The 25,127-nt window shown below is 35.1% G+C and overlaps 1 protein-coding gene across 10 annotated transcripts; it reads left to right on the top strand.

Moving 5' to 3' along the window:
* LOC135605262 (uncharacterized) lies at window positions 1-24,881 on the top strand. Of its 10 annotated transcripts, none has more exons than XM_065095142.1 (12): window positions 1-471; window positions 1,755-1,854; window positions 5,656-5,742; window positions 7,312-7,358; window positions 13,070-13,127; window positions 14,814-14,924; window positions 16,081-16,161; window positions 17,760-17,810; window positions 18,896-19,018; window positions 20,019-20,240; window positions 23,233-23,454; window positions 24,622-24,881. In XM_065095142.1, exons 2-10 carry the CDS (start codon window positions 1,773-1,775, stop codon window positions 20,237-20,239), a joined length of 861 nt encoding a protein of 286 aa, XP_064951214.1. In that variant the 5' UTR covers window positions 1-471; window positions 1,755-1,772; the 3' UTR covers window position 20,240; window positions 23,233-23,454; window positions 24,622-24,881. The 10 variants fall into 10 exon arrangements, with proteins under 10 accessions (XP_064951214.1, XP_064951213.1, XP_064951215.1 ...); XM_065095141.1 differs by having other exon boundaries at window positions 1,760-1,854; XM_065095143.1 differs by having other exon boundaries at window positions 1-348.
* Window positions 24,882-25,127: the final 246 nt, after the last annotated feature.

Genomic DNA, 25,127 nt, shown 5'->3' on the forward strand with positions numbered 1-25,127 from the left:
AGGGGCTGAACATCTCAATCCGACGTCCCCAACGTCTCCTCTCTCTCTCTCTTCGAGCGAGGGCCCGATCGAAGCCCCAGATCAATGAAGCGCGGCTGAGACTGGATAGGAGCCCCGCGAAGCGCTCGCGAGGAAGGCGACGAAGCCGCGAGCGAGGGGCGGCACGTGAGGCGGAGGAGCCGAGAACCTGCGGTCGCCGAATCGTTCCTTCTCTTGTTCCCTCTAAGGAACCTAGGAAAGGTCGAATCCCGGGGTCCTAGTCGAATCGCCGCCGGTTCCGCACTTCGATTCCCCTTCCCTTCCCCGCCTGATCTCTCGTTTCCCGATTCAGCGCCGGTCAATCTCAAGGTTTCCTCTTTTTCGTGATCTGCGTGTTGGATTCCTGAAAGAAGCATAGTGTGTCTAGTTTCCTTCCAACCAAATTAAATGCGAGATCCGATGAACTCTGGGAGTGAGAGAAACTAATTTGAGGTAATTTGAATGCGATTTCGAACATTTAATCGTTGAAGTCTCAGATATCGTGTTCGGTTAGTGAGATTAGGCTTGGCGTTAGGAATGCGGAAATTTAACCGACACAAACCATAATGCTTTCTGGAAGGTAACATGCAATCCGAGTAACAGACGTGTATAACAACTGTCAACTAGTGGTAGGTGTCCTATTTTCGAGTTGCTGACATTTTCTTGCAATTTTGCCTTGGACACATTGTTTGCATGTAACAATCGTTTCCCTTAAGTGCATCTTTGTGTTAATCGTGGGTGGGCGAGTGATATTGGTTCTGACAAATGTTTTTTTCTAGTGACTATGAATCTCATTATCCACAATATAGTGACCACTATTTAACAATATTCACGGTCTTGATTAGTCATATATGTGGTGTAATATTTTTTTACCTTTGGTGGGAACGTTCTTTTTCTCTTGGATCAATATGTATCCTATGCGTTAAATCTGCATGCTTAAAACTATTGTTCTTTTGTAAAGCAGGAGCAAGCACATCATCTCCAGTTAGCCATTACTGTGGTTGTTGCTGTTATATCTGTAAAAACATAATATGTTTAGATAAAGAAAAACGAGTTATCTGAAGTAACACATTTTATGTATACCTATTTGTGTTGCAACAGATTTGTTTCTTTTTTTGGCATAAGTTTATCATGGAAGTATATGAATGTCATAAGAGCTGATAATAAACTGTCCTGACATTGTGATCTCGTTAGAGAAATATCAGGGGTTGATAACAGAAGAAATGAATGGTTGTATAGCTGTATTACACAGGTAATTATGTATTTCATGATCAGGGTTTGCAACGTTTAAAAGATTTGACTGTTTCCACACAGATTTATTAATTAGAGGGAACTAGAAAGCCCAGAAAAATGAAAATTTGAAGAGACCAATTAAGAAACTAATCATGAAATTATGTGAAGCTATTTAAATTTTAAAGTTTAAAGCAAGTACAGAATTAGTTTTTCCTTTATGCTTCACTGCCTTTCAATTGCATGTTAAAGCTATTTATTTGTTCTCTTTATAATTGTGCATATATTCTTTTGCTCTTTCACATGAATGATGGGTAGTAATTTTCAATACAAGGTTCCGATAGCAAACTAAGAAGTTAGATGGCCTCAGGCTTGTGCCTTAGTAAGAAATGGAATTGTTCAAGGAAATCATTCATTATGTCAAGTTGTGTTTCATTTATTGCAAGTAATAGTTTGATAATATTTTGACCTTTTCCGTGATTGTAATTTAACTTAAATTTCCATAGTATAGGTTGCTTGTCCCCATGGTATGCATGCTTGGACGTGGGAGAATGGCAGCAATGGTGAGGCTGCTTAAGGTTGGAAGTTTTCAAGAAATTACACGAGGTGATTCTGAAGTTCTTGGACATGAGCCTTTTCAGGTTATTCATTGTGCGAAAGTACATGATCTTGCGAACACATGACTAGCGAACTTGGTTGGTTGTTTTGTTCTTGCTAAATTTACACTTTATTAGCAAAAGAATTACAACAACAATCTGAATTTTATTTAAAATTTAATAATAATAACGATCATATCTAAGACAAATATTAGCAACTTGATAAGAATATCAACATAGTTTGCCATTGCCAAATCAACAATCCTAATAATTTCAGTATGAAGATTTATGTGATTATTGACATGCTCTAATTTTCTTATAAAAAAGATAAATATATTTGAAATGTTAATTTTGTAATATCCATCCAGAAATTTATTTTGTGTATCAAATAATCCAGAGATCTTTAACTGTTTTCATGGAATCTTGAACCCATATCTGGATCTAATAAAAGAAGGGAGAAACTTGATTTTTGGTTTCAGAAGTTTTCCTCGACATTGAAGAAAATATTTTCTGTATATCTAGGACAAATACTAGCAACTTGATATTGAAAATTAATGTGATCATTGACATACTGTAATATTCCTTACAAAATGGAGAAATAAATTTGAATGTTAATTTTGAATATCCATCGAAAGTTTTCTTTTGTGTATGACAATGTTTGTGAAATAATTAATTGTTTTCATGGAATCCTAAACCCGTAGCTGGATCTATTAAAAGAAGAAAGAAACTTGATTTTTGGTCTCAGAAGTTACCTTAATATTAGAGAAAATATTTTCTTTATATTTATTCAAGTGTTTTCTGCCTAGAAGTAAGTGATTTTGTTTGTTCTGTTGTTTCTGTTATCTTTTATTGAAATAGAGGCTGAAGAAGGTTGTGGAGTACAGATAGCCTTTGATGAATTTAGGATGAGATAGACGTGCACGGATTCTTCTCAACTCAAGTGAATGATTGGACTTCCATTTGTTTATAGTGGTTTAAAATTGAATTGACCAAAACTACATAATAGCTGACAACTGTCTGATTTGATTTCTTTTGAAATGGCCATGCTGATTAATTGGCCACAATCAGGATGCTTTCACTTCTGGTATAGTTTCAGCTTGGAAACGGTGGAAATTTCAAATGTTTGTATTGTTAGGAAGGAAATGGGTAAATACAACGGATTTTATATGGATGACGGTAAAGAAGGTTAAAGTAGTACTAGGTATAATTGTTTCTCTCAATTCATGTTTGACAGTTTTGTTTGACTTGGAAAGTAGTGATTTTATTGGTGTCTGTGGTGCTCGCCTATCACTTTTTTTTTCACTAATCTTGAAGAGCAAAAACGATATAATTGTGATCACTGCCTCAAATGAAGCCTTGGTAGCAATAACCAGGTTAGCTTTAGTTGTTATAGAAGTTATTACCATTATCAGCAGATACCTGCTGTTCTGCAAGTTCTAAATTTTTTCTATAAATTGCCACTATGCAAAATCTTAGGCCTTTCCCTCTTTGTCATAGTTTCTTGTTTATGAATAGCTGTTCATGTTTGCCATCATTTTTTTCATATGTTCTCAGATATCTACACCTTGTCTAATAAATTTGTCCTCTATATAGGCTTAAAAATGGATATGATATAGAGGTCTGAAGACTCTGAACCAGTGATTTAAAAAGCGCTAGGTGCCAAAAGGCGCCAAGGTCTAAAAACGCTCGAGGCGCTAGGCGCTCACTCGAGCGAAGCGAGGCGCTAAAATATAAAAATATATAATATAATTAATAAATATAATTATTTAAATAAAAATATGATATTAAATTAAGAAAATCTTGTAAAATTACAATATCCCATTAACAAAAATTTCAAATAAATAAAAATTAACAGTATTAAAATCAAAATAATATATTATTAATCTAATAAATAAAAATATTGTTTCTAGTATACAGTTAGTAGTATACTGTTAATATACTGTTAACGGTATACGAAGTGAGAAGAGTGTGAGTAAGAGGAAGATCAAGGCTGCTGACTGAGAGCAACGACAGCGGAAGCGGGAGCGGTGAGCGACGACAGTGGTAGTGGTAGCAGCGAGCAGTGGGAGCGGGAGAGGCAAGTGACGATAGTGGCAACGACAGTAATAAGCAGCGGTAGCAACAAGCAGTAGCAGCGGGAGCGGGAGCTGCGAGTGACGACAGTGGCAGAGGTAGCAGAGGGCAGCGGGAGCGGGAGCGGCGATAGTGGCAGCGGTAGCAATAGAAGTGAGCAGCGGCAGCAGGAGCGGTGACAGTGGCAGCGGTAGCAGCGAGAAGCGGCAGCGGTGAGCAGGGTTAGGGTTGGGAAGTCACGATAGGAAGGCTGATATCGGTGCTTTAGTTGGTTCGATTGAACCAACTAAAGCACCGGAGACCGAACCAGACCTAAAACACTAGTTCGGTCGCCTGGTTTAACCCGAGCGCTCGCCCGAAGCGCCCAACGCTTGGGCTCGGGTGAGTGCCCAGGTAGCGCCTCTTTGAAGCGCATTGCTTGGAAATGAAGCGAGGCGCTCGGGCCTCACCTCATCTTGCCCGAGCGCCTATTGAAATCACTGCTCTGAACATGGTTTGAGTCTTAATGGAGCCAAATTTCACTAATAGCAGATACTTAAACATGGCAGAACTTGGCTAAATAAGATAATTTGTAGACTTTTTTTTTGGTATTTGAGGTGTTCACTTTTCATTTCTGCTAACCACTTTTCTTTTCGGGCCTTTATGTCTAAAAAAAAAGCTTATTGGCATGTTTGGGTTATTTCCTTTGTACTTGGTAAAATTGTTGAAATCACACTGACATTGTAACATGATGTATTGACTAAGCATCCATTCATTTAGGTAGAGAACATATGGAGGTTTACTGGAATATTTATGACATCCCAGTTTAGTAATGTTAATATGTCTATTATTGACTTCAATGTAAGCATTTTGGGCTGCTGGTTCAGACCTATTAAATTAATGGATCATTTATCCTATCAGATTGGATTGTAACAAGTGGTGTTAGTGCGGGTTTAGTATTAAACATGATGAGTGATTTAGTAGAAAGAAACCAAGGACACCTCTTAACATGAAGTCATCACTGGACTGAAACCCATGCACCTAGAGGCTATGAGCTGGCTTTTGATGAAGAAGTCATCCTAGGGGGAAAATTCTGGCACCCTATTTTAGTCTTATACGAAGTAGGAGATTTGAGTTGGTTTATATGGTTAGATGAGTCTACTACTATTAGTTTGAACTTAAACATTTTGAGCTAGAGGTTCAGGGCTATTAGATTAATGAGTCAGTTATACTATCAGGTCTAATGGTGTCATAATGATTTAAATTCGTTTAGTATAGATATTCAATGTCCTTACCATACCTATTTCCATCCATAGTAACGATGGTACTGATTTATATCCAATTTGTGTCCATGTCCTAGTGTAGAGCAATTGTTTCCCATATTGAATGTGTTCATATCCTTGTTGATTTTTGATATCTGCTTGCTAGAGGTAGTAGTATCTGAATACCAATGCCATGTTAGTTGAACTAGGTAGATGTAAGTTATGCATATAGATACATTTATATTAATTGTTTATGTGGAGCAACACCTAAAACAAACCATCTTTTTTGTTTAACAGTTTCCAATATGTCTTTCTGTTGTTTGCTTTTGATTTCACTGTGATGACTCGTGTTAAAGTCTATTGATCTAGCTCTTCTATGACTCTACAAAAACTAAGAACTAATTTAGATATTCCTAGTTATGGTTTTTTTATCAAATGAATTATCTCAGAACAGCTGTATTGTACTATTATAGATAATATTTCTTCATGTTTTGCAGAAGAGGCAATCAATGAGAAAATTGCTACTCAATCCATAGACAATGAATTTCATGATGCGGATGAGGCAAACTTACTTGAAGAAGAAGGTTGTTTTTCTTACTTTCTACAATAAAGTTACATTATGTTTTTATACTGGAATTTAATTCAGTATCTTTCTTTTATGCTTTTACATTGGCTGATCTTTGTGCATTTATCATCACGTCACATTTATATCACAGTGGTGCTGAGTGCTGTTGATTTGGATGTTTACTAGTGTAGTCTAGTAAGGATGAAATTGAATGCAGTTGCCATGTTTTGAACTGCTGTAGTATCAGAAGATTTGGCTGTATCATCATCAACTTACTTTTATTTATAAGAAGCTGGATGGATGATGCATTGTGCCATTAGAGTTATAAAATCTCAGTCTGGTGCTGACTTTGGTCAATGGCTGACCAATACGACACCATTATGGATTGACGTGCTGTCACCTGATATGGATTAATACCCTTCAGTCCAAAGAGAAAGAGGAAGAGAAGATGGGGAAGGAGGAGTAGGATGAGGGGAGGTGGAGGCAGAAGTGGAGATGGAGGACGAGGAGGAGAACATAGAGGTGGAGGCAGAGGAAGAGGCATGCTGATAGGAGATGTGGGAGGAGGTGGTGGTTTTACAAGGAGGAGGAGCCAGCAGTGACATGCTGGGATGGAGGAGGAGAAAGAGGCAGAGAAAGGGAGAGAGAAAAAGCACAGGAGAGAGAGAAAGAGAGAGAGATAGAATGCTGAGAGGAGATAATGAAATAAAAACGAAAAAAAGATGGGTTTCAAAAATTAAAATAAAATTCATAAGGTATCAGGCAGTAGGCCTTTTTGCTGGTACACCTGGTTCCAACAATTAGAATCAGGTGGCACATATGGTAAGATTTATACCAGAAGAGAAGCCTGGGATGAACACAAACTGGGCAAAAACATAATGGTCTACAACTCTACATAACATTTCACGATTAGACTGGTATTCACCAGCCTATACCAACCAGTACAGGCCCGGTTAATAAACCTTGATCCAAATAGTTGCGAGTGTGAAATCATACTTGATGCATAATTGCATGTTTGCTATCATGGTATAGTGAGGGCAAGAATTGCCATCTTGTGGTGTACCACTTCTTTTGGCTGGTATATGCCTGTCTAATCAGGGAGAAGGAAGCAGACTACCAAGTTTTGCGTCGTGCTAACCTGGTCTCCCTTCTTATTTGATTTCAATTCATTCCAGTGTGAAACTTATCTAGACTGAGTCCAGATTGATGTTAGCTAGCCTCGAAGCAAGATAAAAATCATGAGTAGCTCCAGTTTCAGAATGACTTTTGTTTCTCCATGTTTCTCTTCACCAACATCACACACTGGATATGGCTGGCTGCTAGCCCCCCATCCTGCGATCCATCCCATTGCTGAATCCAACGAGTCTTTTTCTAATAGTTTAGTGTATGATCCACAAGTTGACATAGAATTTTGCATAAGGATTCTTATCTCCAATATATATAATAGTTCAAGAGGTTACTTGGATTGGCATTTTTCTAATAATCTTTTCCTTATTAGACTTGCTGCTAGTTAAAGTTGAAGTTTCTTTGCCATTTGTTTGTTATTAAAAAAACAATTAAATTACTTTTTTTCTCGTCACTTGTGCAGATATGCATGTATTTGATTGTAGACCATTGACAGATCCCCTTCACCTGGTAATTTCTTTGTTTTCTGGTGCATACTATACAGAGCTTGATGAATGTCTTGAATAAGCATTTCATAGCAGCTTACTCTTATAATACAGTTTAAGTTGTATAATTCAGCATATATTTCAAAGTTCAATGCATTTTCGTTTTCAGTTGCATCTGAGATTTTCTTCTTGCAGTAATCTGTTTATTGGCAGCATTTTTCTGCTTTGGTTCAGAACTCATGTATTGTTAACTTCTGATATCTTAAGAAGTGTTTTAGGAGTTTTGGCATCATGGTGAAATTGCTCTTTTATGACATGGGGGATTCGAGTCATAGAAATGGCTGCTAACTTCGAGTCTTCCTTGTAATGTTCATGTATTGATCAAGATAGTTTCTCACAGAAGATTTGGCCATTTTGAGTCTTCAGTAGTCCTCTAAAACTGTTACCTGAGATCATATCTTCGTTTAGCTCATAAAATTGAGATAGAGACCAATGGTACTTGTTTAATATTCTTTTATTTCTTAAGTTCTTGTTGTTCTCTTGTCCAATTTACTTAATGGACTCATCAGTGAAAACCAATGGACCGCTGCATCTGCATCACAATGATTGCCATAGGCCATCACCATCTTTGCCTGACCCCCGTATCCACCAACCAGTCCTCTCCAACTAACCATGTCCTGAACTGCACCACCTGCATCTTAGCTATGAGCTTGGATGCTAGTTGTTTGTGATCATCTATGCCATGACCTACTTTTAGATGGAGGAGAGCAGGAGACACCAGGATGAGAATTGGTATGGATGGTATGATGGAAAGAGGAGAGAAGGTGATAATGTACTGACAATTATGAAAGAGAAGAGGGGGGGGGGGGGGGGGGTGTGTGAGGTGCTGATTACGATGAGTGTTGGCATGGCTGAGAGGATTCGGGTGAGGATCAATGGATGGAAACTATTCTTGAAAATGAAACGCCTACCATGTTTCTATTTTCTTGTTCTTTTCCCCTGCTTGTTCTGAAAACTGAGAAAGGAAAACAAATTCTTAAACAACTTTTTAGTCATAATAGATGCAAGAAGCTTATGAATTGATATCCCAAGAAAGATTTAGTTACATCATGTTTAATGTTGTGGCAAGCTGCTATGCTGGTTAAGTACAAAACTGCGACATTATAAATCTACCTACTCATATCAATTTGATAAGTGTTTGTTGGATCTTGATGCAGTCTACTTATTAGCAAGACTATCACATACTTGATTGAATTTCCTACCAAAATTGAAAAATCTATTAAAAAGAGATTTTCTTAGGGTGGAAATTTACTGATTTGTCAATAGCTCTAGTATTTTGTGACAATTATAGCCTAACTTTAATTGCAACACTTTATTGCTGATACGAGATTATCTAATTTGATGGCGTTTACTTGAAACTAATAAATAAGGTTTATAAAACCAAAGTTTTCATCACTAAAAATTGTTTTTGAAATATCTAAAATGATGATAAACCACAAATATATGTATTTATGAGTAAAAATGTTTCAAAAATATTGCCAAAATTCTTTCTAGCTTTTCTTTTGGTTTATTTATTTCTTTATTTCAATGATTTCATAGAATTTTTCTATCAAGACCACCAAATCCGTCAAAAATGTATGGTTGTAACCAAGGTCTGTCGTACCGAAGCATACCGCCCGTACCGGGCGGTACGTACCGGTCCGACAGGTTACCGGTACGCGGACCGCCCGGTACTACTACAGTGCTACAGTACTATATTGTAGCACTGCTACAGTATGAAAAAAATAAAAAATTATTCGGTACACCAGGGTGTACCACTCGGTACGCCCTGATGTACCGCCCGGTACACCAGGGTGTACCACTCGGTACGCCCTGATGTACCACCCGGTACACCGGTACTGTACCGTACCAAGCCCGGGTCGAAACGCCGGTACGGTACGGTACAGCGAACCTTGGTTGTAACTCATCTTATTGAAACAACGAATGATTATAAAATCCTGAGCAAATTGGCATTAAGGATGTCAACAAGGTGGGCTTGGGCGGGGAGTGCTTCCCCTGTCCTCGTCTCATCCCCCATCTCCCATCCCCACTTCATTCCCTATTTAGACAGGGCGAGGGCGGGGAATCTACGAGTTCTTCATATTCTCTTAATTAATATATTTTATTTTTTTAAAAATAAAACTATTATAAAAACTAATTAACAATATCAAATTTATAAATAATAATAATTATTATATTATAAAGTTTACACATAATAAAATATTCAAATACAAATATATCTAAATATAAATATAACCAAATATATCCAAATATAACTACAACCAAATAAATACAAATATATCCAAATAAATTTATAAATTAATAATTTTCTCAAATAATCTTGCTTTTCTAATTTTCATGCTCATGTAATGGATCCCACATAAATTAGAGGGAGGATGTGCTTCCGACGAAAGGGGGTGGTAGCGGAGGTAGTTGTTGTTGGAAAAAGGGGAAGATGGTAAGGAAGAGGGGAAGGTGTGACAGTTACTGGGAAAGGGAGAAGAGGGGAGAGAGAGAGAGAGAAAGAGAGAGAGAGAGAGAGAGATACTACCGTCGAAGGGGAGTAGAGATGTCAATTATACTCGTGGGTATAGGCACCTATGGGGATATAGGGAATAAATAGGGATGGGGGTGGGGCTGAGGGGCATTTTCTATTATCTATGTTGTTATGAGATGCATTCTCTATCTGTTCTTGTCCTATTTATGTTATTATATAGTATATAATATATATTCATTAATAATAATATAAATAAAATATACATATTTAAGAATTGAACCCAATATCTGACTTTAATATTTCAACATTAACCATTAAACCAATCTTATGTTTAATTTTTTTATATATTTAAAAATTTTATAAATAAAATAATAGAAAAATAAATAAAATATTTCATCAAAAGTTCAAAACCCTAATTCAGATTTGCCTCTTCACCATAAAGAAAAACTTCTCATTAGTCACAAGTTTTTAGCCACAAATATTAAGACTTGTTATAAAAAATGATTTATTGATGAGATTATCACTAAAAATATTTTTAATAATAATAAATAATTTATGATTAAAACATCATCATTGAATTTTTTATATTTATAAATTAGTGATAATTTTGACACTAATGTTATCATGAATATTTTGGGTCTTATAATGATAATTTATAATTATAACAAATAATATTTTCATTGATAGACATTAATATTGCTATCACTAAAACTACTATTAGTGACAAATTATACAGTGTCACTAATGTTTATTTTATAATATTTAAGTTTTTTGGTTTAAATATATATTAAATTTAATGGGATGCACGATTTGGACTGTAGACTCATATATTAACTAGACCATAGGGTCGCTTGATCCTACGACTGAGATGAGAATAATAAAAAACTCTAAATGCTTTACTGTTATTGTTGTATAAGGAACTTACAACGATTCAATCTTTTGGAGAAGCAATCGAGCCCACATTCCCTTTGACAATTGATGATCGATGATTGGTAACAGCTCCCCTTTAGGGATGTCAATGGGAAGGGGCAAGAGCCAGGAGTGCTTCTTCATCCCCGTCTCATTCCCTATCCCTCATGCTCACCCCATTCTCCATTAAGACGTGGTGGGGGCAAGGATGGAGAATTTGCGGGTTCTCCATATTCTCCTAATTAATCAATTTTATTTTAAAAATTATTGTCAAAATTAATTAACAATTCTAAATTAACAAATAATAACAATAATATTTATAAAGTTTACACGTCATAACAATATTCAAATATAAATATATCAAAATATAAACAAAACCAAATATATCCAATTATATCCACAACCAAATAAATATAAATATATTCAAATAAATCTATAAATTAATAAATTTCTTTATTAATCCCACTTTTCTAATTTCCATGCTCACATATTTGTGAAAGATAGATCCTACATACATAGAAGGGGGATGTGCTTTTGACGAAAGGGGGTGGTAGTGGAGGTAGCTGCTATTGGGAAAGGGAAAAGATGGAAGGGAAGAGGGGAAGGTGTGGTGGTTACTGGGAAATGAAGAAGAGGGAAGAGAGAGGGATACCAATGAAGGGGAGTTGTTGCCAATCATCGATTGTCAAAGGGAATGTAGATCGATCGTTTCTCCAAAAAATTGAATCGCAACGGGTTCCTCTCACAATAGTAGCAGTGAAGCATTTAGGGTTTATCTTTCTCATCTTAATCGTAGGATCAAGTGATCCTATGGTTCAAATCACACATAAGTCTATGGTCTAGATTGTGCATCCCTTTAAATTTAATATACATTTAAATCTAAAAGCTCAAATATTAAAATAAACATTAATGACAATGTATGATTTGTCACTAATAGTAGTTTTAGTGACAACAATATTCAAGTCTATTAATGAAAATATTATTTGTCACAATTATAAGTTATCATCACAAGACCTAAAATATTCGTGACAACATTAGTGACAAAATTGTTATCAATTTGTAAATTTAAAAGATTCAGTGATGATGTTTTAGTGACAAAATATTTGTTGTCATTAAAAATATTTTTAATGGCAATCTCATCAATAAATTATCTTTTGATGACAAGTTCTAATGTTTGTGACTAAAAATTATTACTAATGAGGAGTTTTTTTAGTGAAATGGCGAATCTCAGTTAGTGTTTTGAACTTTTGATGGAATATTTTATTTACCTTTTCTATTATTTTGTTTATAAAATTTTTAAGTGTATTAAAAAATTAAACACAAGATTGGTTTAATGGTTAATGTTGGAGTTATAGGTATTGGGTTCAATTCTCAAATATGTATTTTTTATTTATATTATTATTAATAAATATATTATATATTATATATAATATAAGATAATAACATAAAATGGAGTGGGGATAGGATGGGGAGTGTTTTACCCTTCCCCATCCTTGTCCCCATCCCCACCCCATTAGGGGTGGGTCCCTGCTGGTACGAGACACCTCTAGTTGGCATGCATATTCTTATTCTGCCTATGTCTACCACCATTCCTTGTTATTCGGCATTTGGTGGCATGGACTGGTGCAGAATTCAGTAATTATTGTATTTTTTGACTTGTAACATGAGAGTCGGTATACATAGGAACATGCTAATCATGACAATTTAATTTAAGAAATCATATCTCCTTACTGTTTTGGGCCTTTTGGCCACTGAGTTTTATGGTTCTGAAGCCACACAGGATTATGGCCTTTCATCCTATTTATCTTGATTTTGATGGTTAACTTTAGTAACATGCTAAGCATCGGATTTTATATAAAATATCTCCATATTGCTTTTGATTCTGAATTTTATGTTTATGAAGTCACATCAACAACAAGATTATGCCCTTTTGTGTCATTTATCTTGATTATAATGGTTAACTTTATAGCATGTATTTTACTTATTCATAACTTATGGCCTTCAAATGTATTATCTCATTTTCTGAGTTATTATCATTTTACCATTTTTCTTATATCACGTATAAAATTGTTTTTAATTACAATTGCATGATATTGGGCTATCGCTAATTGTAAAGACCATCATGTAAAATAGTAGTTCTCTTTCTAAAATAGTATAGCATATCTGTTCAAATGTACACTTCAAATTCACCAAAAATAATACAATTAAAACATATTGTTTACTGTTTCTTTCTCAATTATATTATCTTTTTGCCTCTTAAATCTCCCCTAACAATACTATTTATGTCCAAGGTTTGTTGCAATGCTTGTAAGAAGCCAATTAAAGCCAGTCAGTATTCAGCTCATGCAGGTTCAACTTATACTTATTTTTTATAGATTAATAGTTATTAGTTAATCTCTATGGCTGGGTGTATTGGTTATTGATTAACTTATTTGAAAATGACATCCATATTAAATTGTCTGGGATCCTGATTATTGGTTATGCTCTTGGATTAGTTCCAGCTTAAACTCATTTTAATTTTAAATTTTGTACTTTGTTGAAAAGTGTGGTTCTTTGACGTTGTTGTGAAGCTGTGGTTCTCTCTTGATGAGGAAATGCTGGATTTGTCTTTCATGCTAAGTTCTTTGTGAATGCATCCTTAAACCAGACTTCTTAGTTTGTAAATTGATTAAACAAGATTCTAATAAAATAAAGGAAACATACCAATTGGAGCAAATGACATATGTACCATTGCTATGAATCAGATTAAATCTGATGTGAACCTTTGGCTTGAGTCAACAAGCCAATGTATGACCAGCTTCGGAATATGAGACTGGCCAGTACTTTCAAGCATCCACACATGCAATCAGAAACAGATTGAATCTGATGTGAACCTTCGGATCCAATGTCTGACCAGCTTCGGAATATGGGACTGGCCAGTACTTTCAAGCATGCACACATATGCAATCAGCTTTGGATGATTAAAGACAAGAAATGGCTTGACGTTGTAAGGGGTGAAGAAAGAAGCCGATTTGAATGAATCGCCTTACACATACTAGGAAAGGAGGATCAACGTTGCAGTCTTATTTGGGAAAGGAGAGTGGAATAAACTGGATAAGGATTGACCTGAAAGAGAAGGTAAGGCCTTAGATAACTTTTCCTATCAAAATAGAGCTGCCTCTCCTTGTTTACCAATATCTGATTAACTTATAATATTATATACTCAAGTTCTGTGACAGTCCACAAAGAGTAGAGGGGGAGAGTCTTAAGAGGTGGCCTCTACTTTCTTCCAAAATATGCTCTGGCAATATTACTTTTCCTGTTTCTAATTTATGATATTAACTACTGAACTATGATTGAACTGCTCTAGTTAGTTACTTTTGCTCTCTCAATAAAAAGAAGCAAAAGTAACACTGTAAATGCCTATATATCTAGAAGATGAATATTTGGACTGTGGCAGTTTCCTTAACATACTGAAGTATCAGAACCTAGTCTTAACCAGTATCTGCTTCATGGGCTGTCAGTATTCCATCTTATCTTGGATCTGATATCTGTTCTGTTAAACCTGATGGTCAACATTCATCTTTGTTCCATATTCTGTTATGGTTGTAGCTTGTAACCTACATACTTAGCCTGTAAAAGTGGAGACAATTTTCTGCCTTGGTATACTGGTTCGAAATATATATATATATATATATATATATATATATATATATATATATATATATATATATGTACATGTACATGTACATGTACATATGTATATGTACATGTACATATACATATACACATGTACATATACATACATATACATACACACATACATACATATATGTATATGTATATGTATATGTATATATATATATGTATATGTATATGTATATATATATATGTATATGCATATGTATATATATATATATGTATATGTATATATATATATATATATGTATATATATATATATAACAATCTGTTTTGGCTGATTGGTAGCATCTTTTAAGCATCCAACTTTTTGATTTGTGGGTGCCACTCCTCAGTAGACATTACTGTTTCTGCAGAACGCTGTGGACCATCGAACTGCATGAATGATGTTCTGGAAAAAGATGGTGGTTCAAGCCGTAAGAAGCCTCCAAGGAAGGGGAGAAAATTAATTCAACCATCGAATGGAAGTATCCTTTCTGTTATTTCTTTAACATATTTCTTTTTGTTTTTGTTTTTATTTCAATGCCTTCTGTAATGTAGATTGTGAAATGAAAATCATTTACAGGTTGGTCCTTTGGCTTTTTAATTTTTTGCTAGACTACTGTCGTATATATTGCTAGACGACAGTAGTCTTTAACATAGACTACTGTCGTATGTGCTTGCAACAAATTAGAATAATTATCCTCACAACCTAAGGAATCAAGTATGAGAGTGCTGTGTGCCATTTAGACTGTTATTTACTGGCATCACTATGATGTTAGATTGATATTTATCTCTTGGTACATTTGATAGGTTTTAGTATATTCATCCATGTCACAATCAAACTGAGAGTATATAAAACCTTACCATTTCAAAGTTGTTAATTAAACTAGCCATTTTGGTCAAAGAATAAAAATCGTTTTATTGCTTCCAAAAAAGTTAATCTGGGATAATAGGCTTTACAGGCATAGAAATTCAAAGCATTTAAGGATACTAAAGCAAACTTGCTTAAGTGGCCATATTGCCACTTGCCATCATGTTGTTCTCATGTGCCTTGCTTTCTCAATGACTAGTTACAACTTGATGAGCATGTGGGCCATGGGTTGGCATCAAGCAGCATGGTATCATGTGATGTTTTGTTATGCTGGAGAAACTCGGGTATGTTCAAGTACTGGGCTGTGCTATTGGTAGAAAAGTTAAGTGGTGGCCTATATCCACTGGTCAGTGATGGATTTTATGCCATCATTGTGCATTAACATGGGCTCAAGACAGGTATTAAATATTGTACATAAGTGCTGGCATGAATGCACTTACTGTGCTAGTTATACTTTGAATTGCACTATGCTATAAAAGCACAGATTGGTACTTTCTTTCTTAGTCTGGAAACTCCAAATACTTCTGTCTTCAAGCAAATAGCTATTAAATTTTTTTAGAGAAATCAAGTTGAACAGATATATTGTAGATAAGACTTGCATTGGCAATTTTCCTATTAATGCGATTTGTTCCAAGTTGGTATACATATTGCAGGGTCAAATCATTAAAAATAAAGTTCTTATAGACACTGTTATAAACTTGAAGTCAGTATTATGCTTACAATAGATCTGTGAAAAAACTTCTAATTTTGTAAGTCTTAACTTTTCCTGGATCTGCAAATGACTATTATAGAGCAAGAGAAGTCTTTATTGATGGATGCCAATCATGTTGGTGGTTCTGCATCAAACATTGGTAAACATAGCAACATTTGTAGTTTTGAATTATTTATTGTATTTTGGTACTAGATTCTTATAGCTTCCCCCTTTCCACCTTTAATTTGAATGATATACTGCATAAACTCTGCAGTTGACTGGTTACATGTGATATTATGCCTATCCGAAATTGAGAATTGATGTAGGGAATACATATTATGGCCTATTATGAGCAAATTGGGTTTAACAACCTTTGAGAATATTACTTCCACATATGCTATCAGGTCACTAATTTAACTGGATCAAGACAATGTAGAAAAGAAATCATTACCATGTTTCTGGCATTCTTTTTTATAGATGCTAATGGTTCTCCAGCCCTTGGAGTAGTTTACAACCGTGTTGGAAGTTCTGTTGACATGACCATTTGAATGGCACATGCTGAAGCATAATGACACTTAGAACAGCTTGGAGTGTTGATGGCACACAAAATGAAGCCAAAAATTCATAATCTGAAACTAGTGTTGAATCAGAGGGGTAAAAACAGTTATAAATGGAAGATTTAACATTTTATAAGGAAAGAAGTGGGAACCCAGATCTTTTGTTGTAATAGCATTCAATGCAAGAAGTGAGGAGGGAAAAAGAAAGAAAAAAGAGAACTGAGGGCTGAGAGCTTCCTTTCAATGATGCCGACCTTCAAATTGTTTTTGTCATTCACTGGTTCTTGATGCAGTTCACACCCTCAGTTCCCTTGTCTTCAATCTGGTGGATATAACTTCTTTCTTGGCAGTGATACTTGAGTAAATTGAATTATATTATCCACTTCTCTCTATATATTTTTTGGGGTTGATACTTGCACACTCTATATTGTTTACTGGATTTTGCTGTCCTTGCACTACATACGGCCTGTCCAACCAACGATGCATGCTATCTTTGTTTTTCCACTTTGCACTTTCATCCTTCTAAGGATTTTCTTACAGTGGACCAAACTGGGTAGTAGGAAATATATGGCTGGATATGCAATCAATCTGTGTGTGTTAATGACTTGAAATGATGAATGTAAATGATATTTTCAGATTCATTTATAGGAAACCTAATAGAGTGGTTCTGATGTTCTTAGTGGGCCTCAAGCCTGATTGAATCAGGTTGGTTGGAGAACGTTTCAGAATAAAGCTTGATCAATACAAAAGTTCAAAATAAGGGCGAGGAGCATGTTTGAGCATTATCAACAGGATGCAGTAGCTGTTAAAGGGGGTAAGGGTGCTGGCACTATGTCAGCATGAAATTTTCCCGCCACCATGGTTCAGCACTACCATGCAACCCTGTGATATCTCATTTAGTTGTCAGCTATTGGTATATATTACACAGCTAGTTATGCAGCCAATTTTTTGTAACTGTGATTCTTGCATTACATTCTTGTGAAGCCTTCTATCTGCTTTTTGCATACTCTTCTGTGCTATAGAAGCAAGTACAAAATTATTGTTTTACTTGCTAGTTGGTTCTTATTTAACTAGGAAAAGGTCATCTTAACCTGTCTCATATATGTTTCTCTGCTGTTTGTTATATTGACTGTCTCTTGTTCACTTTGCCAATTCATTTTCAATTCATCTTCACTAATTCTCTTTTCTGTCACTGCTGCAGCATTGGATAATCATTCCAGAGCAATTGATGCTTCTGAGATTACATCTGGGGGTACAAGACCAGTTCACATATATAATGCCTTTTTTAATCCAAAATTCTTGAGCATTGTCCTGTGATCAGGAATAATGACCATGTTCATGCAAAACCATTAACATGTGTGTGATTGTTTTTTTTTCAAATGCATGATACAATCTGTCTTATTTAGAACTCCTTTCCCCTCTTAAGGTTCACTAATCATTTAATTTTATTTTACTCATCAGTTTTTCATTATAATTGATTTAAACACAAAAATCATTATTCATAGTTCTGTAACTGAAAATTATGCTGAAGTTGCAAATATGCAAGCACTTTAATGCACACTAACCATTAAAAAGTGTATGTTCTATTAATCTGTTACTAAAAATGTACCAGGTTCATGTATCAATTAACATGTATTTGCAGCTCTTTTATCTGCGGCATCACCTCTTTTGTTTTTTTCTTTGTATGATCTATTTCATAGATACAATACCATTTCTAAACAAACATGCTAAGCTTTATGTATGCTTCATTTGTTTGGTATAGTTGAACTTCTTGGTGCTAGTACCATTTATAGTATTAAACTGAGATCATGAAGGTCCTGAATACTGTCCTCGTTCAAAGCACTAGAATTGCTGGTCATATTTTCTCTATGCTATCTATTGCCTGACTCAGGTGGACATTTTTGGTTGGCACTACAATACAAATCAGTGACATAGTCTCGTTTTACTAATAAAAAAATTATATGCCCACTTTGGAGTAAAGTTTTTCCTAGCTCGGTGCAAGTAAAAAAGATATATTTTTGGGCGTTAATTTTTCTCTTTTGTTATTGCTTAACATACTTAAGTTGGGCTTTCATGGAGGGCCTTGGATTTTTACTTTCTAATGCTATCCTTGTTTTATCTATCAACTACAGCTTGTGGACATATAGCTAGCAGCAAGTCCAAAACTATCTAGTTTCACCAGCTTATTATTTGTTGTACTGGAAAATATTTTTCTACAGAGATTTATCTATTAGAATGTTTCACTTAAATTTGAGGCAGACAAGCTAGTCACTGTTCTCTGAAGTCTTTCATGCACTAAATGTTTATGACAATATTTTTTTTCCTCTTTTTCTTCAGGATGTGAGTTAGAAAAGAAAGCTTCAAGTAGAAGAGAAGTACCTGGCAATGCTTCAAGTAAATATCAATCTGTGACAAAATTTGTTGAACATGGCCTAGTCAATAATCAACATCATCGAAGAGGTAAGTTCACTTAACTGAGTCTGTTGAGGCTGTTATTATTAGGTATTACAATAGGATAACAGATTCTTCAATGGAGATCTGTCTTGTATTATTTCTATAGCAGGAAAAAAATATGTTGGTTGTAAATTAACAGTTTTGTTACTGAAACATTTTATCTGTCTTGCATGGTTATTTATAGACTGTTTTCCAAGAATTTGAAGGGCATTCCATAGTGCGTTAAGACTGGCTGGTCCACCAGTAGAGTTAGTGCTGGTATGGACCAGTGTCTGCCATACCGAATCGTACCGCCTGGTACAGGCGATACGTACCGGTCCGACAGGCCAGCGGTACGCGGATCGCCCGGTACCGGTGGTACACCTGGGTGTACCGCTCAGTACACCGTACCATACCGGTACCGAGCCCAGGTCAAAATACCTGTACGGTTCGGTATTACGAACCTTGGTATGGACAATATCAAATGGTACAAGCTATCAGAAAGAAAGAAGGAAACACTGAAGGAATTAGAGGGACTTACCGGTTTAGATTTTTTTTTTTGCTGGATTTTGAAGGTCTGATGCCTTCTTCTCTACTTTCCCACCTTGAGTTTAGCATTGAACCTTAAGTCTAACCAGTCCACTTAAATATTTTCTTAAAGAGTTAAATGGATTAGTAACAATTTACTCAAGTGAAACAACTCAGTTCTTAAGGGAAAATGTCCTAATAACCATTCGGTTCTTGACCAGTATCCATCAGAACTGATTGGTATGTTCACTCTTCAAAGAATATTGTCCCACATTTTTCCAGTATAGGCAGTATGTCTTGGTATTTGTCATAGTTTAAAAATAAGATCCCTGAGTTGAATATTGGAAACCTCATTTCCTTTTGGGTAGATAATGCAGTTTCCCTCATAACCCATATTATTTCAATACCGACTATTATAGAATGCTTCAAAGTGTTATTTGTTCATACCATAGTCATGTGCAACTATGTAGCTTCAAAGTGTTATCCATCACAATTTCAGATGCCCCAGCTCCACTTGCATCCAAAATTTACTACTCACGTGGAGACCATCGTCTCCGGCGGGAGCTTTGCCACCTTTTCCATGAAGCATATGCAAAAGAGCATGGCAGAGATTTTCAAAGTCCAGAAGAAGCACAGGAGAATGACATGTTATCTTCACAGATCTCCTCTTCTAGTAAATTGCCTCATGGAACAGTCAGAGATGATGTCGCTCCAAATTAAGGTATGAAAAGGACTAATCTTTTTTCTAGAATATGATGGCAAACTCAACCTTTATTGCTTTAAAGCTCAATTTTCTTTTTTTAAATTTCAAGTCAAAACAAATATGACACTTCTTATCTCTGATTGTCAAACAGTGTTTTGCTATTCGCTGTTTTATTTCAAAAGACTAGTAATGTTAGCTTTTTGTGGAAACTTCCGGAGCAACTTGACAAATTGAGGTGTTCTTTAATAAGAATGTTCTTAAACGAGTCTTCAAGTAAAAGAAACCAGCATTTCCAAAAGTTTCAGTGATTCCTTTGGAGATATTAGACAGAAGTATTAGTCTGCCTAGAAATATTTTTTCCAGACTTTTATTAAATCATCTAGCTAGCTGTTGGACTTTGGAATCAAATGCACATAATATGTGATTGTGTCCCAGAGCTATTTTATTTTGAACTTCTTTACAAACACAACCAAGCCTCTCAAATACTGGTGTCCTTTTACATGGATCTTTCTGTCCATTTGGTTCTAACAAGGGTTACAGTTTTATAAGTCAAAAAGTTATTATATTTGCTGCCTTGCTTCTTAATAATTAAGCGCAAGCTTTGAAGGAGGCTTAAAATTGAATCTATGAGTCAGCAGATCAGGTTAAATTTGAGGCATCAATAAACTGAAGGTTCTTTTGAGTACATCTAAATTACCTTAAAATGATATTACCTTGTCTTATAATCAATTAGATTTATTCCCAGTTTGCTACAGTTTGATTATTTCTTATATATCTTTTTTTGGTAAGACCAGTTTTCATCTCAAAGTTTAACTAGACATAATCTTCCTTTCTATCATTTTTGACAAAAAGGTGTAGTGACGGCGCATCAAAAAAATAAGGACCTTTTTTATTTTATGTTTTTGTTTATGCTTCTGTATGATCATAGATGATCATGTTGAAGTTTAATGCCAGTTTTCCTTGGGAGTTAATCTTGTTTTTTTATCAATGAGAATATAGTAGGGTTGAAATCTGTTTAGAATTATGAAAACCTTAGATAAAAAATATCTGAATTGAAGCAGGACTAAGATTGATATACTCTAATTAATCACAGTGAACATCTTATGTAAGTAAAACTAAAAAAAGCTACCTACATGATTTATTAAACAGCTTATCAAAGTAACCCAGTTATCTTTGTTTGATCTCATGTTTTTGTTATCTCCTTCTATGCATCTGATTTTATTGGATCCTTTAGTTAGTTTCTATTCTCCATCCTTAGTATTTAACTTGCATGAGAATTATATGTCATGCAACTATACTTGCTAATGATTTTTCTAGTTTCTTTCTGACTCGACACTTTTTGAAATTCATTATAATTTGGTTACGTAATTTATTATGAGGTAATATCATGTATGATTACTTTCTCATAATTCTATCAGCTTCATTTCTAGTGAATTTATATATTATTAAACTATCATTGTCTTGACAATTTTCTCAGGCTTTAAAAGGAATAATATAATTAGTATTGTCTCTCTAAAATAAAAAAAATCACTTTCACAACATACGTGTCAATAAAGGTTTTAAGTTTTGGTGGAAGCAATCTAAGTAAGTTGTACCTAACTATTTCAGCTGGTTTCTGTTGGACTTTAGTAGATTCAGCTGGTCCAGCGGTTTCATACAGTTTTGATATGTTTCAGTTGGAATTGATTGGTCTCAATAAATTTTTTCCTCATTTTGTTGACAGACTGATTTTGATCAAACTCGACCAGCAATGATTAGACTTAATTATTCCAAGCACTTGGAGAATATTTTTCTTGCTTTCTTTTTTTTATTCTTTGGTAATTAGCAATACTTACATCACTCTTAAAAACATTCATCCTTTCTATTTAAATGTTCACAAACTAGCCAATGACTTCAGCGATCAGCCAATAACAATGAGCACTAGCATATATCTTACCTCATTTTAGCATTTCTGATTAAACCTTAAATGTCAAGTCAAGAAACTGAGGTGCAACAGTTCAGGTATTAACAATTTCATTCATCTAGTCAAATAAAGTTGTACTTATGCATAATATGGCACTACTAGGTAGTGTATATGTAATGTCTTAAAATTGGTACTTCATACTTCATAGTTATATCTTTGAAGATTGACTACCATGGTTGACAATTCATGGTGCCCACGGTGACAAACTTTCAGCCAGAAGTCCAGATACTGGACCTAAACAATGGTCTGTAGTTGTCACTTAGGTCTGTTTGTCTTGGCTAGATTGTGCCCCACTGAATAGTTTTATAATATGTAGTCTCAAATTAAAAATTGATAAACAAGAAGCATATGTATCACTTCTTATGGAAATTTTTATCATTTCAACCATTTAAGGTTCAACAATTCCAAATCTAGATTCTAGTCATTTCAGTTAAAAATAATGTATGATCAGTAGTTGGAGAAAATGTAACTTGTACATTGCAAGGTTTACTCAGTTAAAGTTGAATGGACTTGCTACTTATTGCAGGCAAGAAAAAGTATAACAAATAAGAAATCTACTATGCCTCTTTCATCCTCTTATACAAGTGCCATATGGTAATCATAAGGTTTATGAGGCTGAAGACATTCCAGACCTTGGTTGATTTTAATTTGTCATCAAAGGAAAGCAGATCAAGGATTAATCAGTGATCAACTACAAATAGTGTTGAATATACTACTCTGATTTTATTCATGTTGTTACTTGCTAGTTTGCATGTGGCTCCTGTTCATCAAATTCTCAACCAATCGTTGTCTTTGGTGAGATTATGACATTATCCTAGTCTGAGAACCAACGATCTTTTTTGTCAGTATCATACATGGGTAAGACATTTATGGGTAAGACATTTATTTAGACATGCCTTATGAGTTTTTATTTTCTTGCATAAGAATTTTGATTAAAGGGTTACAAATTGAGAAGATAGTGCTTACTCCTCATATATCACTAACTTCTGAGTATCGTTGAATAAAAATGAGATTTTACATTTACATGTCTTTTCAATTGACAACCAGAAAGATGCATGCAACTTGGCTGCTGTTCAAAGCCCTGATCAGATTCTGGCACAAACTTCAGACCTATGCTTTGGAAAATCAAGATCACCATCAACTATAAGCTTCTCAAACCAATTTTGTTCAATCTTCCAAAACCTTAGGTGCCTGCAGCTGCTGCTTTAGCTCCGGCAGGGATGATGAGAACCAGAATCTTTTGACACCATACTCCTCATAGGAACTCAGGTAGAACTGTTGTGAATCTTCCACTCTAATCTGATTTTGGAAGTCAGAAATTGATATACATATTAAATGGCATATACACGTCTTATTTTTTTCTATTCTTGAAGCTTCTATAACAACCTCCATTATCTATTTCTTTTGCCAAAATTCATTACGAGCCATAGGTCACTTTTTTCTGTGTGCAAGCTCGAGTTCTATACCGATGTGTCTATGTTCCAACATGATCATGTGTCATTTTTGTTCACGATGACCTTAGCATGTGAACTTACCTTCCAGAAACAGGACAGGGTTGATTACTGTTGAGAAAATTAGAATGACTTGAGTCTGGAATTTGAATAGGACCAGCCACATGATGGATACCTGGAAGACACATTTCGTTGCTGGCTGATTCTATGACTCGTTCATTTTCATTTATAATTCAACACATTCTTCATATACAGGATATGAATGTACTAATTACATGGAAACTCCCTTGCTAATAGTTTAGCTTTGCCAGCCACATTTTCTTTTATGGTAAATATCGTTTAATTGAAAGAATAAGAGAATGCTGTGCCCGTAGGCATGTGTTGGGTCATCCTTGCCCATGCCCCCATGCCATGAATTAGTAATCCTTGAAAATGATGTGACCATTAATGTTTTTGATTCATGGCCATTGGCTCATTGGTCATTCCGATTTGCTGGACATGTGAACTTTAGATTGTTGACCAGAGTTTACATGGAGAGTTTCCTGGCCATTTGTTTATCACATAATTGACTTGGGAGCAAATTGCCCATGCTAATGACAGAGGTCTAACATCAGTTGAACAATCGTCGCAAATATTCTGTTCTGTATTGTTGTCCAATATGCTGTTAGGGTACTTTTTTTCGACCTGTGTTGTCGATCTGGAACAGACAATTAATGCTTCACTTTTTTTAATCTTTTTTGCTGCTCATTGCTGTTCCCTTAGCTGTGTCATGCAAGAGTGCGTTTCATTGCTAGTGTAAAATTTTGTACCGATTTATCTTAAATATATATATAGAAGCATAACCTGCTGGCTGTTTTCTAAATTAAATTACTTTTTCAAATTTATCTAAGACTGGGTTTCTCCAAAGTCATTTCAATTTCAATCTTTAATTCCTACTATGATTTTGGTTGAGAATTTCTCCATTAACTTTCTTTTTTGTGTTCAGATACATGAACAACAAAGCTAGCAGATTGAATTGTCCGGACTGCTAGCTGTCTCCATATTTTGGTTCCTTGAAGAGATCATTATTTTGTATACCTCCAAGTAATTGTAAAGAAATGGTCAGGTGCACAGCAAAAAGGTGGTTTTTGGTCTCTCACTATTTGGTATACAAGTTCAATTTTGTTTACATCCCCAATGACCTCATTCTCATTGACACTGTAAATCCAATTCTGTTATATATAGAAAAAATGATCTCTGCCTGCATCTTGCAAAATGTGTTTCAGAAATGTGTAAATCCAATTCTGTTATATATAGAAAAATGATCTCTGCCTGCATCTTGCAAAATGCGTTTCATAATGCGAAGCAGATGGTTGAGATGGTATGTTGTCTTGGTCGAGCTGATTCCGATGCCTAAGGACATGCATCCTCGTTTTTTATTGTTTAATTAGGACCAATATGCGCATATAACCTTTCCTGTTCTCACTTCTCATGAATAGTTTCTTCTTCTTT

Source organism: Musa acuminata, chromosome BXJ2-2 (assembly GCF_036884655.1).
Source record: "Musa acuminata AAA Group cultivar baxijiao chromosome BXJ2-2, Cavendish_Baxijiao_AAA, whole genome shotgun sequence".
Lineage (NCBI taxonomy): Eukaryota > Viridiplantae > Streptophyta > Magnoliopsida > Zingiberales > Musaceae > Musa > Musa acuminata.